Consider the following 18,031-nt stretch of genomic DNA (forward strand, 5'->3'; position numbering starts at 1 on the left):
TTTTCTGTTTCATGAAAACAAATTTAATGACAGCAACACATCTCAAAAAAGTTGCAATGGGGGCAACAAAAGACAGGAAAAATAAGTGGTGGTAAAAAGAAGCTGCTGGAGGAACATTTGGCAACTAATTAGGTTAACTGGCAATGGGTCAGTAACATGACTGAGTATAAAATATAGAGAGACTGTTTTTCAGAAGTGAAAATAGACGATGGTCAAGGGTTTTGACAAATCAAAACTTGAAATTCTTTTTGGAAAACATGGATACCATGTCCTCTGGACTAAAGAGCAGAGGAAACATTCGGCTTCTTATCAGCTCTGTATCCTAAAGCCTGCATCTCTGACAGTATGGGGGTGTTTGTGGAACTGGCAGCTTGCACATCTGGAAAGGCACCATCAATTCTGAAAGATATTTTAGAGCAACATACGCAGTCTTCTTCAGGGAAGGCCTTGCATATTTCAGCAAAATAATGTTAAACTCTGTACTGTACCTATTCAAACAGAACAGCTTCCTTGTAGAAAAGTCCAACTACATGTGTATTTTTTAAAGATGTCGTGTTTTCAATTTGCTACACTGAATAAAATGTGAAAAAAATTACATTTTACACACTGTCCCAACCATTTCAATATTTGTTTGACTCAAAATGTCTCCAGTATTTTTCAAAACAAAAAAGAAAAAAAGTGTTTCAAATGTCTGTATGGCTTCTGTCTCTAATTAATCATTTCAAGACCTCTTTTACTTATCAGGTTGCCCTCAGAAGGTAACCAAACCTTCTATTAGTAACCACCAATTAAAACATTTGGACAGTTATCAAGACGGCTCCTCGTTCTGGGGCTTATTTTACTGCAGCAACTTTGATGTTAAAGACCTACTGAAAACTAAGTGATTTTAGATTATTACTTTTACTTAAGTACAGGACCTGATTATTTAAAACAGTGAACCAAATGCTTTCTTGGTGCTTATACTCAAAATTAGACAGGATTTTATTTACGGTTTGTAAATGGTTTATTGAGGAGTAAGATATCAAGAATCTCCTTTGGCTGACACAGAATATCGCAGGCTCTTTCAGTGCTGGCTCTTTCCTGTGGGGAAACACACACTGATATTTGCAGTTTAAAAAAATGGTGACGAAACGTATTACTTACCTAACTTATGAGGGAACAACCAACTCATGAAGACTTTTTTTTTGATACTGAAGGCCCTAGCTCTTTTTTTTTTCTTTAAAGGACATTTGCTGGCTTCAGCAGTTATGGAGTGATGTAACGCCATCAGGAAATTTCCCCCATAAGCCACGTAGAAACACATCCAATCTCACGATGTGTATTTTAGGGTCGCGAGCAGCGAGGCCCTCGGGGTCCAAAATGGGGGTTTTGAAACGGGATGATGAGAGAGGAAACTGGCGCTAAGAAGGGGGTGTGAAGGGATTACTGGGTAGGTGCAGATCTGCCCAACTGAAATAGCCTGGTTTTATAGGTGAATGGTCATAAATAAAGGACATGCAGACCAATTTATTGGTATTATTTCAGGGGACCACAGAGTTAGTCTGGTTTGTGTTTTGTTGTGATTAGGAGAAAAGATGGTGATAGGGTAATGAGTTTGATGAGTGATAGGGTAAAGATGGTAATGACTGAATGAAAGAACGAGAGTCTCAAATGCCATGTGGCGGAATAGTGGGTGGGTTTGGTAAGGGTGCAGACGTGGAAGCTTACTGTATATTTGGGGGCCTTGGGTTTAATAGAAGGTAAAGAGAAGAAGCGTGGTAAGATAAGTTGGCATGCTGTCCTGTTTATCGGAGGGATGTAAGGCACAGGGCAAAGACTCAGCCAGGAAGGAATGAGCAGAGTCATCGGGCTTCTGTAACATGACGCTCCGTCTTGATTGCCTGTAGCAGCTGGGCAGCCACCGTATCTGTGCGAGCGTGTGCGTGTCTTCACATGTGTGTGAATGCAGAATTTTATGTTCGAGTGAAGTGGTTCGAGCAAGTATAACTGCACGTTCACGTCTTTGATCAGTGCATCAGTCTGTTTATGCCATCATGTTGACTTATGTATGTGAACTCAAGAACCTTTTTCTTTGTACAGTCTTCGTTGCCTGTTTTGGTGATTTGGTGTTATGTAATTCCTTCTTGTGCAGCCTTATTTAAGAAAATCCAAACTTTTGGTACTTGACTTGTAGACAGTGTGTTTCTTAGATTGTATTAATTATTCTTTTCAGTTTAAGGCTCCAGTTATGCTTTGTTTTCCTACTTGAAATTAGCATATAACTGTATATTAATATTGTTGTTCTTGGGCAAATTCCTAAGGGGAAATGTTTATTTATTCTGTAGGATGCTGATGTTATTCGTCTTATTCATTAGTCATATAGAGACATATATTTGATTTAATAAATGATCATGTCCAGCACAGTGGGAGCTAACTTTAGCTCCTGCAGACAAAAGTGATCTCCTCTGGCTGCTAAACACATCAAAGGATGTAAGAAAATGCTGCTTGGACCTGATGTGAAGCACCTGCTAAGGTAATAAGTAATCCGATGTAGACAACTAATGTCACGGTATCTTTAGAGTGGTGGGAAAGTCCAGGACCCTGTCCTAAGTCTGTCTAATCATTTTGCTACCATATGGTCACTTTTAACTGCTTGTGGTGCAGTGGTGGGCGAGGAGGGTGAGGTGAGGGGGCAGTGCTGGGCTGAAGATGTAAAGCAGAAGGTAGAAGGCAGAAATGAGAGATGGTGAGGTGTTTGGACACACATTAGAGCAACTAAGACCTATAATTAATTCTTTGTATTTAGGACATATGTAGAGAAATGCAGGGTGTGTTTACATTTGGCTTCAGATCATCATAGGTTTATGTGCTTTTGCAAAGGTCCAGCCATTTCCTATCTTTGTCAGTAAAATGTACACAGCCTAGATATACCTTTGCTAGTTCTGGGTTGAATCCTCTTTTTGCCTTCAGAACCACCTCAGTTCTTTATGCCATGGATCCAAAGGCATGCTGAAAACCTTTCTCAGTGATTGTGGTCCAAATTGAGGCAACCACATCACACAGTTGTTGCAGATTTGTTGGCTGCTCATGCATGAATGAATCTCCTGTTTCACCATATCCCAAAGGTGCTCTGTTGGATTGAGATCTAGAGACTGAGGACGCTTTTTAGAACTCATTGTCATGTTCAAGAAACTAGTTTGAAATGATTTGAGCTCTGTGACATGGCACACTCTCCTGCTGTAAGTAGGCATCAGAGGGTGGGCAAACAGCTGGGGCAACTGTGGCTAGGGCTCAGGTGGAAGAGTTGTTTATCTACCAATTAGAAGGTTGGTGGATTGATCCCCTCTGATCCCTGAGTTGCATCCATTGGCTTGTGAGTGAGTGAATGTTAGGTAAAAGTGCTTAGGTGTAGATAAAAGCACTGTGTACTAATGGGTGAATGAGGCACGTAATACAAAACTCCTTGAGGTCTTATTCTGAGAAGAAAGCTGCTATATAAGTACCAGTCCATCCATTTACTGTTGCTGTAAAAGATTGGACTTAGACAGCAACAATACTTTAAACAATGCTTTCCTGCCATTGAAGGGCCCAAAGTGGACCAAGAAAATATCCCCCACACTATTACACCACCACCACCACCAGCCTGAATCATTGATACAAGCCAGGATGGATCCATGCTTTCATGTCCATTGCAGCACAAATCAAGAATGCTTAGACCAGGCATCATATTTCCAGTCTTTTATTATGCAGTTTTTTTGTGTGTGAATTATAGCCTTAAGTTTTCTGTTCTTAGCTGACAGGAGTGCCACCACTGTAGCCCATCTGCTTGAAGGTTTGATATGCTATGTGTTTGGAGGTGGTGTTCTGCATGCCTTGGTTATAATGAGTTATTTGAGTTACATTTGGCACTGAGTGTATCAGCAAATGTACAACAACTCCTAATGTTTACTGGTGTATTTGGTCCATAATTGGTTTGTAAACCATCATTTTGAAGGTTATCGTAAAGTTGCAACAAGTGTTCATAAATCTTTTTTTTAAGGTTATTACATTTATAACATGTATAGTAAAGTAGCAGGCAGAGAAGCAGTTTTATAAATCACAAGACTGTTAAACTACACACTGAGGTTTCAGTCAACCTTTAACCTTTAGTTATTGTTTACATCTGCATCACATTGTGGATCTGATGAGGCTGCTTGAGCTGATTGCAACCATTCAAAACTGCTTTTTAAGTTCCACCTGAATGAGTTTTAGAAGCATCCTTAAAGTGGCTCTCTGCTCAGTGACACTTAAAATAGCACTGCACAAGCTGCACAGAGCAGCCGAGGAGGACAAGAAGTCAGACCCAAGAACCCAAGATGCACAACAGTCAAGACAAACAAGAGTTCACCTGGGCATCTGATGCATATTGTTAGTTAGAAAAGGCAATGTTATACGGGTTATGTAAATTTGTAAAGCTCATGTTTTGATTTGCTTTGTGTTGAAGGTTTTTGTATGTCCTATCTGCATGTGACACCTGGACCTATTTAAAAATCTATGGTTGTTTTATATTCTCTCTGTTCATTCACTGTCCTCCCACCAGCTCCTTCTAGGGAAACCCCGGCAAGGCGGTATCCCTTCGCAATGCAAAGATGGTGCTGCTGCTTCCTCCCCCAGGCACCGATGCGTTTCGCCCCTTTACTCTGGAATCACTGGCGAAGATCAAGAGGCTCGAGGAGGAAAGGAAAAAGGCAGCAGAAGTAAAGGCTGATGACGAGGAACCAGCAACCCCGAATGCTGATCTGGAGGCAGGCAAGGGTCTGCCCATGATCTTTGGGGACCCTCCACCAGAGCTGCTCAACACACCCCTGGAGGACATAGACCCCTTCTATGAAACACAGAAAGTCAGTATGAGCACACATGGAAGAAAAAGCTCTGCTGAAGCACACAAACACATTGCACACTCAGGCTCTAATAAACTCGACTGTATCTTAAAATGTGTCATTGCAGCTCCATGCAGGGTCTCTTAGAGAATTAATTGAAATGTTGTTTTTTGTGCAAAAAATTACAAACTTCATAGATAATTTTGTGTTTTTCAGACATTCATTGTGATCACCAAAGGAAACACGATCTTCAGGTTCAACGCAGAACCGGCGTGCAACATTCTGAGCCCCTTTAGTTTGGTTAGGAGAGGAGCCATCAAAATTCTCATACATTCATATCCTTTTGATTTATTGAGTGTATTTTAGTTTGAATGGTGTGACAGTATTCTTGTACGCTTCCTTAATCCTGACTTAAATTATTTAGCATGTTCATCATGATTACAATTCTATCGAATTGCGTGTTCATGACAATGAGCAACCCACCAGCATGGAGTAAAACTGTTGAGTAAGTAGCTCATCACTGATTATTCACACGTCACACCTCACACAGTAGTTTGGATAATTAATTCTGATTATTTTCTTTGTAGGTATGTCTTTACTGGTATTTATACCTTTGAGGCAACCGTTAAAGTGTTGTCTCGAGGTTTCTGTGTTGGATCTTTTACATTCCTTCGAGATCCATGGAATTGGCTGGATTTCATGGTGATCAGCATGGCGTAAGTATCTGCTTGTGTGTTTATTTAAACTATGTAGATGCATTTGGTAAATAGTTGTTAGTACTTAAATGACAGTAGGAACTCCACCCTTTTTGCTGGTGCAATATAACCACTGAAGGTTATCCAACAAAGACATTTGGTTTTAGTAAAAGATTGACTAAAACCAAATGTTTTTCCATTTGCTTCATTACATCAGAACAGTGTACCTGTCTTATTAGCTGCTAGTGTGGTTCCCTTTTTACACCTCGGCTGTAAAATTCTGATGGGGTATTGTCGTCACCTTGCCGGGAGGGTGGGCAACATAGACACCCAAGTTTGTGAATGTGATAATTCAAGAAGGAAGTCACCTAGGATTTTCAAATTACCACAGGTGTATCTATTAAAAATCGGAAACACACAAACACAGAGTACCGCTGGCCGCTGCCAATGTTTTTGTTTTATTTTTATGTTTTATGATGAGACCTCTGCTTACATCGGGTGGCACGGAAACCATTTCCTTGATATGTTTGTGCCTTTTCCCAGTTACGTCACTGAATTCGTTGACCTCGGCAATGTGTCTGCTCTGAGGACATTTCGTGTGCTTCGAGCCCTTAAAACAATTACTGTGATTCCTGGTATGCGTTCTGTTTTAATATAACACTAATAGTTTAACTCCACTCAGTACACATTATTTTTACTGGTTTTTGAGACTTCCAAATATAGACCACTCATGTATCAATTGTGTTTTGTCAGGTTTGAAAACAATTGTGGCTGCTTTGATCCAGTCAGTGAAGAAAATGGGGGACGTGATGATTCTGACAGTCTTCGCCCTTGCGGTTTTTGCACTCGTTGGTCTTCAGCTTTTTATGGGAAACCTGCGACAGAAATGTGTGCGATGGCCCATCCAAACAAATGACACCATGTTTGAAATCTTTAACGGCACCTCTTCATCCAATAACACAGTGGACTTCAACGACACCATTGGCTTAAATGATACATATACCAACAGCACCTTCAATTTCACTGAATATATTGAAAACTCAGGTATTTTTCATCTAATCTCTAAGTTTTTCATCTGTAATTTTAAATCAATATTGTCCACAGTGGTGTAAAGGTGTAGCTTTTCCAATTTCTTTTTTTGGTTGATTATAGAGAATCACTACTTTCTGGAAGGCAGCCAAGATGCTCTGATTTGTGGAAACAGCTCCGATGCTGGGTGCGTATCACCACAAAGATGCTACAGTGCTAATTTTGTCTTTTATTTGGGGTACTGGAGTTTCAGTCCAGACATGAGCCTTAACTGAAGTTTTAGAAAGGTTGCAAGTGTGATTTGGAGGCTGGGAGTCCAGATGTAGTTGGATAACTTTTCTTCTCTGCTGACAGGAAGTGCCCCGAAGGATACACATGCATGAAGGCTGGGAGGAACCCAAACTTTGGCTACACCAGCTTTGATTCTTTTGGCTGGGCCTTCCTTGCCCTCTTCAGGCTCATGACCCAGGACTACTGGGAGAACCTTTTCCAGCTGGTTGGCTCTTCTTTCATTTGCTTCATTACAGTTTATGCTTTAATTTTAAAAATGTATTGTGAAGAAATTTGTCCTTAGTCCTCGTAGCTTCTTTTCTGTTCTTAAAACAGATCATGAGGGCAGCTGGTAGGACATACATGATGTTCTTTGTAGTCGTTATCTTTCTGGGCTCCTTCTACCTCATCAATCTTATCCTGGCTGTGGTAGCCATGGCTTATGACGAACAGAATCAGGCAACTCGGCAAGAGGCCATCGAAAAAGAGGAGGAGTTCCAGCGACTACTAGAGCAAGTCAAGAATCAAGAGCAGGTAACTTGCACCGGCCTGTTACACTGAAATCAGAATTAGTTCAAAAACTGATTAAAACAAATGGCAAACAAATTTGTGTTCCATTTGCTTGATTTATTATTTTTTCCAAAAACAATCAAAAGCATTTTTGATGCAAGTTTCAAAGACTATTATTGGCAAATAAATCAAACTTATACACAGAGACAGTATTTACAGTGTTGAACCTCCTTCTTTATATGCAGTTCTTTCTGGCACCGGATGCTTTTCAAGGGATGTGATCTAGGGAGACTCTTGGTCATAGATTCAAACTATTATTTACTTTGCCTTGTGACGTGGTGCTTTTTCCTTCCTGAAAAATGCACTGATTAACACTAAATTCCTCCTGGATGACTGGAAGAGATTGGTCTTTGCCTGGATCAAATTCAAAATAAAACTGAATATGCAAAGTGTATAAGACACAAATATGTGCCACAACAACCACTTTTAACCACAACTATTTGGATTTAGTGTCCCAGCAATCCCTGACTCATTGCCAAATTTATATTACTTTACAATAACTTCCCATGCTGTCCACGTGTTCAAACGTTTAGAGTATTATTACAGGTCAAAACTAGTCTCACCTTCAAGCCTTTTAGCCAAAATCCCAGTACTGGTTTTTGCCATCCTATGGCTCATAGTAAAAACTTTGTTTTCTTCTTTTTATTCAGTATTATCCATCCATCCTTCCACCTTCTTCTGCTTAACCGGGGCTGGGTTGCGGGGGCAGCAGCCTAAGCAGAGAAGCCCAGACCTCCCTCTCCCCAGCCACCTCCTCCAGCTTGTCCGGGGGAACACCAAGGCGTTCCCAGGCCAGCCGAGAGATATAATCTCTCCAGTGTTTCCTGGGTCTGCCCCAGGGCCTCCTCCCTGTGGGACATGCCTGGAACTCCTCAACCAGGAGGGCCCAGTAGGCATCCTTGTCAGATGCCCGAACCACCTCAGCTGGCTCCTTTCGATGTGGAAGAGCAGCGGCTCTACTCTGATCTCCTCCCTGAACTTCTCACCTTGAACTTCTCACCCTATTTCAAAGGGAGATGCCATCCACCCTTCGGAGGAAGCCCATTTCTGCCACCTGTATCCGCGATCTTGTTCTTTCGGTCACTACCCACAGTAGTGTAGCTTTTCCAATTTCTTTTTTTGGTTGACCATAGGTGAGAGTAGGGAATCGCTACCTTATCATGGTGTAGGGAGTTTTGTGTTCCAGGGCTCCCAGTGGCTATGTTGTCCAGGGGCTTCTGCCCCCTGGTAGGGTCTCTTATAGCAAATTGGTCCTGGGTGAGGGACCAGACAAAGAGCAATTCAGAAGACCCCTATGAGAAGAACACCTAGGGAACAGTTCACCCTGCTCAGGATAGGGTTACGAGGGCCCCACTCTAGAGCCAGGTCCGGAGAGTTTGCCCGAGGGCAAGCGTCTGGTGGCCATCTTCCTAACCCATCCTGCAGGAAGACCCATCTTTCTGCAGGACCATCTCCTGCAGGAGGCACCGTTGGGGTCGGGTGCATTGTGAGCCGGATGGTGGCCAGGAGCGGTGTCCCTGATGGACCGATCCCTGGCTACCAAGACTAGCAGATGGGACATGGAATGTCACCTATTCAGTACTAAATTATAATAAAGTAATATTTTATACTGTAAAATTACAGCCGAGCCATCTTTTAAAGGGTTTTATAAACTGTCCAATGCAATAACAAAGACTTCTTACTGAATGACTTATCTTCTGCCAATCAGGCTAAGATGCTTGGTAGCCAAGGCACTCTAACCAGCAAGAACTCGCTCAGCCATCACACTGGGTCTGATTTGGCAGATGACGAACAGAGCCTTGACCGTGATGAAATTGTCAAAGATTGCAATGGGAGAATTATTCCACGTCTGATGATCAGAGCGCCTACCATGAACGAGGTAAGCTATAGTTAGTGGTGCCTGTATGAGTGTTTTTAAAAACCTTTGCCTTGTCCATCTGCAATTGCATACCTTGACTTATGTGTTTTGAGAAATTCTCAAACTATATTTGTAGCACTTTGGTCAACATTGTTGGATATAAAGTGCGTTTAAATAAAGACTCTATGCTATGCTATGCTATTTTACAGTCTGCCATGGATTATGAATGCAGAGAGAAGTCACTGGGCTCCGTTCACAGCATGCTTCAACTGGATGAACCATGCATGGCAGAGAGAACTGCTAGTGCTCTGACTGTGCTCACTGCAGCTGCCATGGAAGGTACAGCACCAAACACACACAATATTGATATCACACTAACAAAATTAGGATATGTTGTTTAGCTTTGATTAATGTAAGCTGAGGGCACAACAACATAACCTCTATTTCGGGGTAATGTTTTTTTTTTATACTGCGTGGAGAAATCTGGCATCTGGAAGTGTCGGGTGCCACTGGGGGTGAAGAAGAAATACACAAGGCTTAGCATTAGGTGCTCTGGTGTGAGCAATAATTCCTAAGATTATCAAGCAGTTGTTAACATTGTTCATTAATTTATCCAAGGCCGATACAGTGGAGTTGTCTTGAGCTTATCATAACGAGGCTAAATATATTGTGTGTAGCAGAGATTCCTGTCAAACATGGTGTTAAGCTAGATCTATTTCAGCACAGCTATAACCTGAAGCAACAAGACTTGGACTTTAGGTTGAAAGTTTAGGTTTAAGTGAGGTTTAATATTACCTTTTGTTTTCTGCCTCTTTCTCTAGAGTTGGAGGAGGCTCAGAGGCCATGCCCACCTGGCTGGTACAAATTTGCTGACCTTTTCCTGAAGTGGGACTGCTGTACCCCCTGGGTGGTCTTTAAAAAGCGAGTATACTTTGTTGTGATGGACCCTTTTGTTGACCTGGCTATCACTATCTGCATTGTGCTCAACACCCTCTTCATGGCCATGGAGCACTACCCCATGACCCCGGAGTTTGACTATATGCTGTCAGTGGGGAATCTGGTATGTGCTGCCTAACATTTTAAAATACTTTAAAGACATTGCTCAGATTTAAGGGGTGAAAAAAACATTTATCTTTTTTTAAAAGGTTTTTACAGGTATTTTCACAGCAGAAATGGTCTTCAAGCTTATTGCTATGGATCCCTACTACTACTTTCAAGTTGGCTGGAACATATTCGACAGCATCATTGTTACACTCAGTCTGGTGGAGTTGGGGCTGGCAAATGTTCAGGGTCTGTCAGTCCTCAGATCATTCCGTCTGGTGAGACACACTGATTAAATTTCTTTGCATCAGTTTAACACAGTGGAATTACCTGCTCTGCTATTACTAAATGTTTTTATTTATTTTTGTCCCATGTTTGGTGACAGCTTCGAGTTTTCAAACTGGCAAAGTCCTGGCCCACTCTCAACATGCTCATCAAGATCATCGGTAACTCAGTAGGGGCTTTAGGAAACCTGACTTTGGTGCTGGCCATCATCGTCTTCATTTTTGCCGTCGTGGGCATGCAGCTCTTTGGCAAGAACTACAACGACTGCGTGTGCAAGATCTCCTTGGACTGTGAATTGCCGCGCTGGCACATGAACGACTTCTTCCACTCATTTCTTATCGTGTTTCGCATCCTGTGTGGGGAGTGGATCGAGACTATGTGGGACTGCATGGAGGTTGCCGGAACTGGGATGTGTTTAGTTGTCTTCATGTTGGTCATGGTCATTGGAAACCTAGTGGTGAGTCCAACAACTGCATGCTATCTTCAGACTGAAGATTGAAGAAAGAAAGTCTTAGTTATTTCAGTGATCCATCTAGGAGATTGTGAAGTAAATATTTGAGTATGTTAAGGAAAAACTTGTGAAACTTTTTTTTGTTGGAGCTGGAGGAAAGAACTGTTTATGCGGATCAGCCAAAAGATTAAAACAACCTCTCTTATACCGTGCATGCCCCAGTCGTGCAGCCAAGAAAATTTTGACCCATCAGTGCAGGATCACCTGACCTCCTCACCCCTGTGGTTCGAGACTTCAGATCCTCTGTGTTCTGTGGGTTGTTGCATAGTATCCATGGATCAGGCTTGTTATGGCACCTCTCACGGGTGTTTTGAGATTTTTCATGTTCCTCAAGCTGCTCCTGAGCAGTTTTTGTTGTTTGACTGGACTCATTGCCCAACTGGGGATCTAGATGAATGACATGTGTCAGAGTGACATTTATTTCCCAGGAGATTGTTTCAGTCCAACATATACAATTTAACAGAACAGCCTTTGAACTGATTGAGAGTGATGAGGCTTCAGGGTTTGTAATGCTTTCTGAAGAATTCTGAGTGTCTGTAGCATGAAAACGCTGCCCCCTGACCTTTTTATCTTGGCCTCACGAAACAAGGCCATACAGACCATCACTGTCAGACATCATTTCAGCATCATATTTAATGACTAGAGCCAAATCCATTTCCTATCAGGTTATTCATAGAAATGAAAAGGAAATGGCTCATCATCAAGGTTTGAAGTATTGTGTTAGGCACGCTGTGCCAAAATTGTTGAGGCTTCTTGGATCTTAAAGTTACTTACCCACTGTTAAACCTGAGCATGCTTACTTAACACATGAATGTACACTTTTTTCTCTAATAATGAGGCAAATAATATACTTACAAGGTTCATGGGAGGGGGTTTCTATTTAAATCTAATGACTTAAGCTACCAAACAGTGGTTTTGACCTTGAGTATGCGCTAAGATCCGGCTCAAGTAAGCATGCTGCCACTGATGGAACAAACGCGGACAGCTGAGCGAGCACAGCTCAGGTGGCAGTGCGTCTGGGTGTAAAAGAGAAGTCATTTGATAGCAGATTGAACTCTAATCGATGTAGAGGTAATCATATTGAGCCATCAACACCACAGCATATGGAGCAGAGAAGATTTAAAGGGGACTTATTATGTTTTTATTTATTTTATGTCATACATTACTGTTAGAATGGTGGATGATCATTCTGTGTGAGATGGGCAGCCAATTAGAATAAACTTGGCTCAGAGGGAGGGGCTTATTTTGAACTGAGAATCACGCAGAGTATTTTCTTTAGTTGAATGAGCATGAAATCACCACTAGCTTTTATGCATAGTTTTTATTAAACAAATGATAATATAACATCAGCTCAAGCTGCTGGCTGTGCCTTCAGATAAAACCAAAAGTAATGAGTTTTAAATGTTTAGATTTTTTTTTAAAATTTTAATCTATTTTGCAGCAAGAAATTGACTGGGTACATTTCCTATAGGCCACACTGTTCCTCTAAGACAAGGAAGAAATGTCTCACTTCATCAGGTTACCGGAACTGTACAAAGCTAATGGAATTAGCTGACAAATCACCTGAATTATATTCCAGGAGACTAGGAACATGACCCTGAAAAACACTATAACCTCTACCACAGTTATTTTTTCCACTCATCAAAGATCATCAAATCCATTTCCGATCTTTCATTGTCGCGTTTGGTTTTTGTGCAGCTCATATTGTCCATCAGCTTTATTTTCTTATTGACATCTCTGACACTGGAATAAACGAGATGAGCATTCCCACTAGTCCATGTAACCATGATCTCCTGCTAAACCTGGGAAATAGAAGCCGCGAAATCAAATAACATGTTTGAGTAACTAAAGATAGCTGCATCTGAGACAGGAGGCAGACAACATAATATTTACTGATGTGACGTCACAGGAACAATATGGTATATGATGTCTGCTTGAGCTATTCCAAACTTGTGTTTGGTTCAGCAAAGTTAGTACAGTTTTACTCACTAATCACTGGATATAAACTTGATCACTGTTTTGCAGTCGAGTAATGATTCCTAATTCTCACTTCTTTAGGCATCACTTTGACTGTCAAATATTTATTTTCACTAAACAAAATGAACAATAAGAAGCTGTTAATTACCTTCATTACTCTTTGAACTCAGGTGCTGAACCTCTTTTTGGCCTTACTGCTCAGCTCGTTCAGTGGAGACAACCTTTCTGCAGGAGAAGATGACGGAGAGATGAACAATCTCCAGATTGCCATCGGCAGGATCACACGGTTCATCGACTGGTTTAAAGCGTTCATCATTCAAACTATCTTGCGGACTCTTGGCAGAAAGCCCAAGGAGCCTGACGAGGGCCCTGCTGATGACGTCGACCCTAAAACGGAAGGAATTGAAATGAACCATTTGGACACCAGTCAGACTTTCAAACTGGCAGATGGGATATCAGATTGCCTAGTTGAAGGCCGGCCTTCTGGATTTATTGTGGATGGAGAGTTTAGTCTTAGTGTGCCAATTGCCCAGGGAGAGTCAGACTTTGAAAATCTGGGAGAGGACGATGAGGATGATGAAGATGAAACCAGTGATTCCAATGATGATAATCACTCTGAGAGTTTAGATGAGGGACATAGCCAGCAGAATACCGTAAGAAAACTTCTTATCATACAGTTTATTTCAAATAATTGCCATCTTGTGATCTATTATTCATCTCAAAATAAGATTTTAACAGCTCTTGACCACCAACGATAAATTGTATTGGTTAATTCATTCATTCATTCATTCACGAGTCCAACTTGACTTTTTTGTTTTCAAATTTGCAGCTAAAATTCAATTAATCAGGAAATATATATCCAGCATAAGTAAAATTCGACTTTGGTTAACAAACTGGCAACATAGCTTAAACATGTATTGGAACTTTGTATTAGGAAATTTACCAAACATTAAAATAAATCCTAACTATCATCAGAATATATATATTTTTGTAACTGTTGGAAATAAGGCAGCAAAGAAAATAATTATTCTCAAAATAAATAATACCGGATGTTGTTCCTGACGTAACCTCAAAGGGATTTGTCTGTGCTCCCAGGATCCCCATAATGTATTTTTGGGACAATAAACTTGTGTGCTGGATGTTTCTCAAACTCCTATGAACGCTTAATAAAGTTTGTTTTCTGTTCGTCTGCTGTTTCAGGAAAATGTGAAAGATCAAATTAGTATCCCAGGAAATATCAAAGTGAGTTAACAGTATTTTCATCTGTGTGATTGCATAAGGCATTTGCATCTGAACTTTAACTGTGATTCTTGTCTAGCTGATGGGTGCTCGGAATAGTGAAGATTCTTCAGTATGCAGCACAGCAGACTATCGACCACCTGAGCCTGAACCGGAAATAGAAGAGCCAGAGCCACTGGAGCCAGAGGCGTGCTTCACTGACAGTATGAACAACAATTTTATTAAATAAGCAAAACTAAAAAGTCACAGAAGTCTTTTTCAGTAGCCATTCTGTAATCTGACATTATGAGGTAATCGCAAACCTTTCCACTTTTCTCAGACTGTGTGAGGCGCTGGCCATGTCTGATGGTGGACATCACCCAAGACAAAGGCAAAAAATGGTGGAACCTCCGCAAGACCTGCTTTACTATTGTGGAGCATGATTGGTTTGAAACCTTCATAATCTTTATGATCCTCCTCAGCAGTGGAGCTCTTGTGAGTGTTGTCATAACAGCAACAAATTTAGAAACGATGACCTTTTTATGATAGCGTTAAGACACTGATCCTGTCATGACACATATCTAGGTAGATAATGTTTTCTTTTGGCAGGCTTTTGAAGATATATACATAGAAAAGCGCCGAACGATCAAGATAATTCTGGAGTATGCTGACAAGATTTTCACCTACATATTTGTCATCGAGATGCTCCTTAAATGGGTTGCATATGGCTTCAAGACCTATTTCACCAATGCCTGGTGTTGGCTAGACTTTTTCATTGTAGATGTAAGTTTCACTGCTTGCCTGTATGTGATAATACATCTCCTATGCCAGAAAGGTTTTGTGATAGCACTTGAATGGGAAATGTTTTGATTCTGCTACAGATTTCCCTGATTAGTTTAGTTGCCAACTGGATGGGCTACTCTGACCTTGGGCCAATCAAATCCCTCAGAACCCTCAGAGCACTAAGGCCTCTTCGCGCACTATCAAGATTTGAAGGGATGAGGGTAAGTTATTGGCTGCTAATGCTTGTTTCATATGGAATTTGTAATACTTAATGTTAACATTATAATATTTTGAATGGTTAACACTGATTTAGAAGATGCAAACCTGTCATGTTTGATGCACTCTTGTACTAATTTGCCTGGCTTTGTCCAACTGTGTTTGTTGAATGCATGCTTAAACCACAGCTGCTGTAACAGAGGTGACTGAGGTGAGTTTCCCGGAGTCAGTTGACTAACTAATCAATGCATTCACTTAAGTAAGATTATTGTTGTAGCCCTGTGCAAAAGTCTTGAACCACCACTCATTTCTTTCTTTTCTTTTTTCCTTTCCAAGGAGTCAGACATTCTTGTTATTTTAAAGTGTTTTTGAGCAAGTTTTCCTTTGTTTCTGAAGATCTTTCAAAGCTTTTCTTTGGACATTAGCTGCTTTTTCACTCATTTTCAGTCAGGTTCTTGTACCCGACCTTATCTTTCCTTTTATTTTTGTTTATTTGTTTGTTAAGTCACCTAAGATTGACCTATAAATCATTCAAGTATAAAAGATGTATCCAACTCAAAGGATCAGTATTGTGTGTCAGCAAATAACAGTTTAGCCAAGAACCAATTTGAATTGTATCTTTAAGCACTTTGTTTCTAGCAGCCTGTTGCAAAAGCACATAATGTTCTCTTTTCTTTAGCTGAGTCTATAAAACATGACATGCAGTCTGGGATCATTTTGGTAGAGAACGAAACAAAAGTCAAGAAGCCTGGAGAACTAGACCAGAGGACTCCTTTTAGGAAACAGAATAAAACTTGCCTAAGAAAGCTCAGACTACAATATAGAAAATAGGTGGCAATGCCAAATATTGACTTGAAATCTTGTTAGGGTTCTAAAAACTCTGTTTGTGACTTACATACTGTGCTCTCATGAATATTTGCACCTTTCAATAAATTGCTCCACCTATTTCCCATCTTGCTAACAAATTATAGAGAAATGTGGGGTGCTTTTGCACAGTACTTCAGGTCTTACAGCTGAATAAATTACTGAATAAATCTGAATATCTATTGCAAAGTTCTAAACAGAGTCTTGTCTTGTGGGGCAGGTGGTGGTAAACGCTCTCGTTGGAGCAATTCCCTCCATCTTCAACGTGCTACTGGTGTGTCTGATTTTTTGGCTCATCTTCAGCATCATGGGAGTTAATTTGTTTGCTGGGAAGTTCTACCGCTGCATCAACACCACATCGGAGGAGCTTTTCCCCATCACTGAAGTCAATAACCGGAGCGACTGCATGGCCATCAAAGAAGCGACACAGGAGGCCCGCTGGGTCAACATGAAAGTCAACTATGACAATGTTGGACAAGGCTACCTGTCCCTACTTCAAGTGGTGAGGTGTTTTGTTTGAGTTAAAGAAAATTAGTAGTCATATTTACTGATACATATTTTAAATAAATGTTTTCACTGACTGCAGGCAACTTTTAAAGGTTGGATGGACATCATGTATGCTGCTGTCGACTCAAGAGAGGTAATGATTTTGTGTCTTTGAAGTTCTGGTGAGCTGCATAAAGGAATCCTCATCTGGGGCAATAAATTGCGACTATGAGTCCAATTACAATTATTTCCTTAGAAGAGCATGTATGCATTGCAATCCGACATTATAAAATATCCGATGAATCAAATGAAGAAAATCTTCCAACCTGTAACTGAGCAAATGATGATGATTAGGCATTTATTCACCTGTATTTTTTCTACTTAGGTGGAAGAGCAACCATCCTACGAAATCAACCTCTACATGTACATGTACTTTGTCATATTCATTATCTTTGGCTCTTTCTTCACACTTAACCTCTTCATTGGGGTCATTATTGATAACTTTAGTCAGCAAAAGAAAAAGATAAGTATAAGACTTTGTTCATCTGAAATAGTGCCTGTGCAAAAGCATTGAGTGTTTTCTTTCCTATTTTCAAGTGTACAATTTTATAACTTTAAACCACATAGACTTGTGACATTATTTAAATTCCTATAATTACGTTTGAATTCTGCTTTTTCCGCACTTTGGAGATGAAGACATCTTTATGACTGATGAACAGAAAAAGTACTATGAAGCCATGAAGAAACTTGGTTCCAAGAAGCCACAGAAGCCAATTCCTCGTCCAACGGTAAGACATTATGATTATTTTAGTTTTCTGTATTAGCAATGCTTTATGTTGATCAGTCCAAGACTGGAAAACTTGCATGTATGAATGACATCATCAGAAGTAATGATGCTTCACGTTGGCATGCATAACGTGGCTATGTTCACCTTTTCTGCACACTACTTGTGTTAACAGGCCAAATGACTTTCCTGGATTTGTATTTCTGTTCCTCACTGCTCTCGATTTGCTTCCTCTCCTTTACAGAACCTAATCCAGGGCATAGTGTTTGACTTCATCAGTCAGCAATTCTTTGACATCTTCATTATGGTCCTCATTTGCCTCAATATGGTGTCCATGATGGTGGAAACAGATGACCAAAGTGCAGAGAAAGAGGATTTCCTCTTTAAGTTAAACGTGGCTTTCATTGTGGTCTTCACTGGAGAGTGTGTGTTGAAGGTCTTTGCCCTGCGGCAGTACTACTTCACCAATGGATGGAACATTTTTGATTTTGTCGTGGTCATCTTGTCAATAGCTGGTGGGTAATTAATGAATTAAAAGTACAGCTGTGAATTGCTAATTTGGTCCAGCAGATATATTGATACATTGTTGCTTTTCTGTGTGTTTTC

The 18,031-nt window shown here is 40.6% G+C and overlaps 1 protein-coding gene across 3 annotated transcripts in view; it reads left to right on the forward strand.

The window, feature by feature from the left end:
• Positions 1-18,031, forward strand: part of LOC146627027 (sodium channel protein type 4 subunit alpha A-like) — a 32,263-nt gene that overhangs the window by 8,671 nt on the left and 5,561 nt on the right. For all 3 annotated transcript variants that reach the window (XM_085361565.1, XM_085361566.1, XM_085361567.1), the window contains exons 2-26: positions 4,559-4,859; positions 5,055-5,173; positions 5,254-5,343; positions 5,426-5,554; positions 6,077-6,168; positions 6,287-6,577; positions 6,686-6,749; positions 6,917-7,058; positions 7,169-7,366; positions 9,111-9,281; positions 9,470-9,599; positions 10,082-10,320; positions 10,406-10,579; positions 10,687-11,043; positions 13,245-13,727; positions 14,275-14,316; positions 14,393-14,516; positions 14,633-14,787; positions 14,902-15,075; positions 15,174-15,296; positions 16,376-16,657; positions 16,742-16,795; positions 17,027-17,164; positions 17,325-17,429; positions 17,670-17,940. In XM_085361565.1, the coding sequence (XP_085217691.1) occupies positions 4,608-4,859; positions 5,055-5,173; positions 5,254-5,343; positions 5,426-5,554; positions 6,077-6,168; positions 6,287-6,577; positions 6,686-6,749; positions 6,917-7,058; positions 7,169-7,366; positions 9,111-9,281; positions 9,470-9,599; positions 10,082-10,320; positions 10,406-10,579; positions 10,687-11,043; positions 13,245-13,727; positions 14,275-14,316; positions 14,393-14,516; positions 14,633-14,787; positions 14,902-15,075; positions 15,174-15,296; positions 16,376-16,657; positions 16,742-16,795; positions 17,027-17,164; positions 17,325-17,429; positions 17,670-17,940 (4,399 nt within the window). In that variant the 5' untranslated portion in view covers positions 4,559-4,607. The remainder of the gene's footprint in view (positions 1-4,558; positions 4,860-5,054; positions 5,174-5,253; positions 5,344-5,425; positions 5,555-6,076; positions 6,169-6,286; positions 6,578-6,685; positions 6,750-6,916; positions 7,059-7,168; positions 7,367-9,110; positions 9,282-9,469; positions 9,600-10,081; positions 10,321-10,405; positions 10,580-10,686; positions 11,044-13,244; positions 13,728-14,274; positions 14,317-14,392; positions 14,517-14,632; positions 14,788-14,901; positions 15,076-15,173; positions 15,297-16,375; positions 16,658-16,741; positions 16,796-17,026; positions 17,165-17,324; positions 17,430-17,669; positions 17,941-18,031) is intronic.

The sequence above is a fragment of the Diplotaxodon limnothrissa genome, linkage group LG8 (assembly GCF_057381915.1).
Source record: "Diplotaxodon limnothrissa isolate DT_005_m linkage group LG8, D_limnothrissa_male_GT1.1, whole genome shotgun sequence".
Taxonomy (NCBI): Eukaryota; Metazoa; Chordata; class Actinopteri; order Cichliformes; family Cichlidae; genus Diplotaxodon; species Diplotaxodon limnothrissa.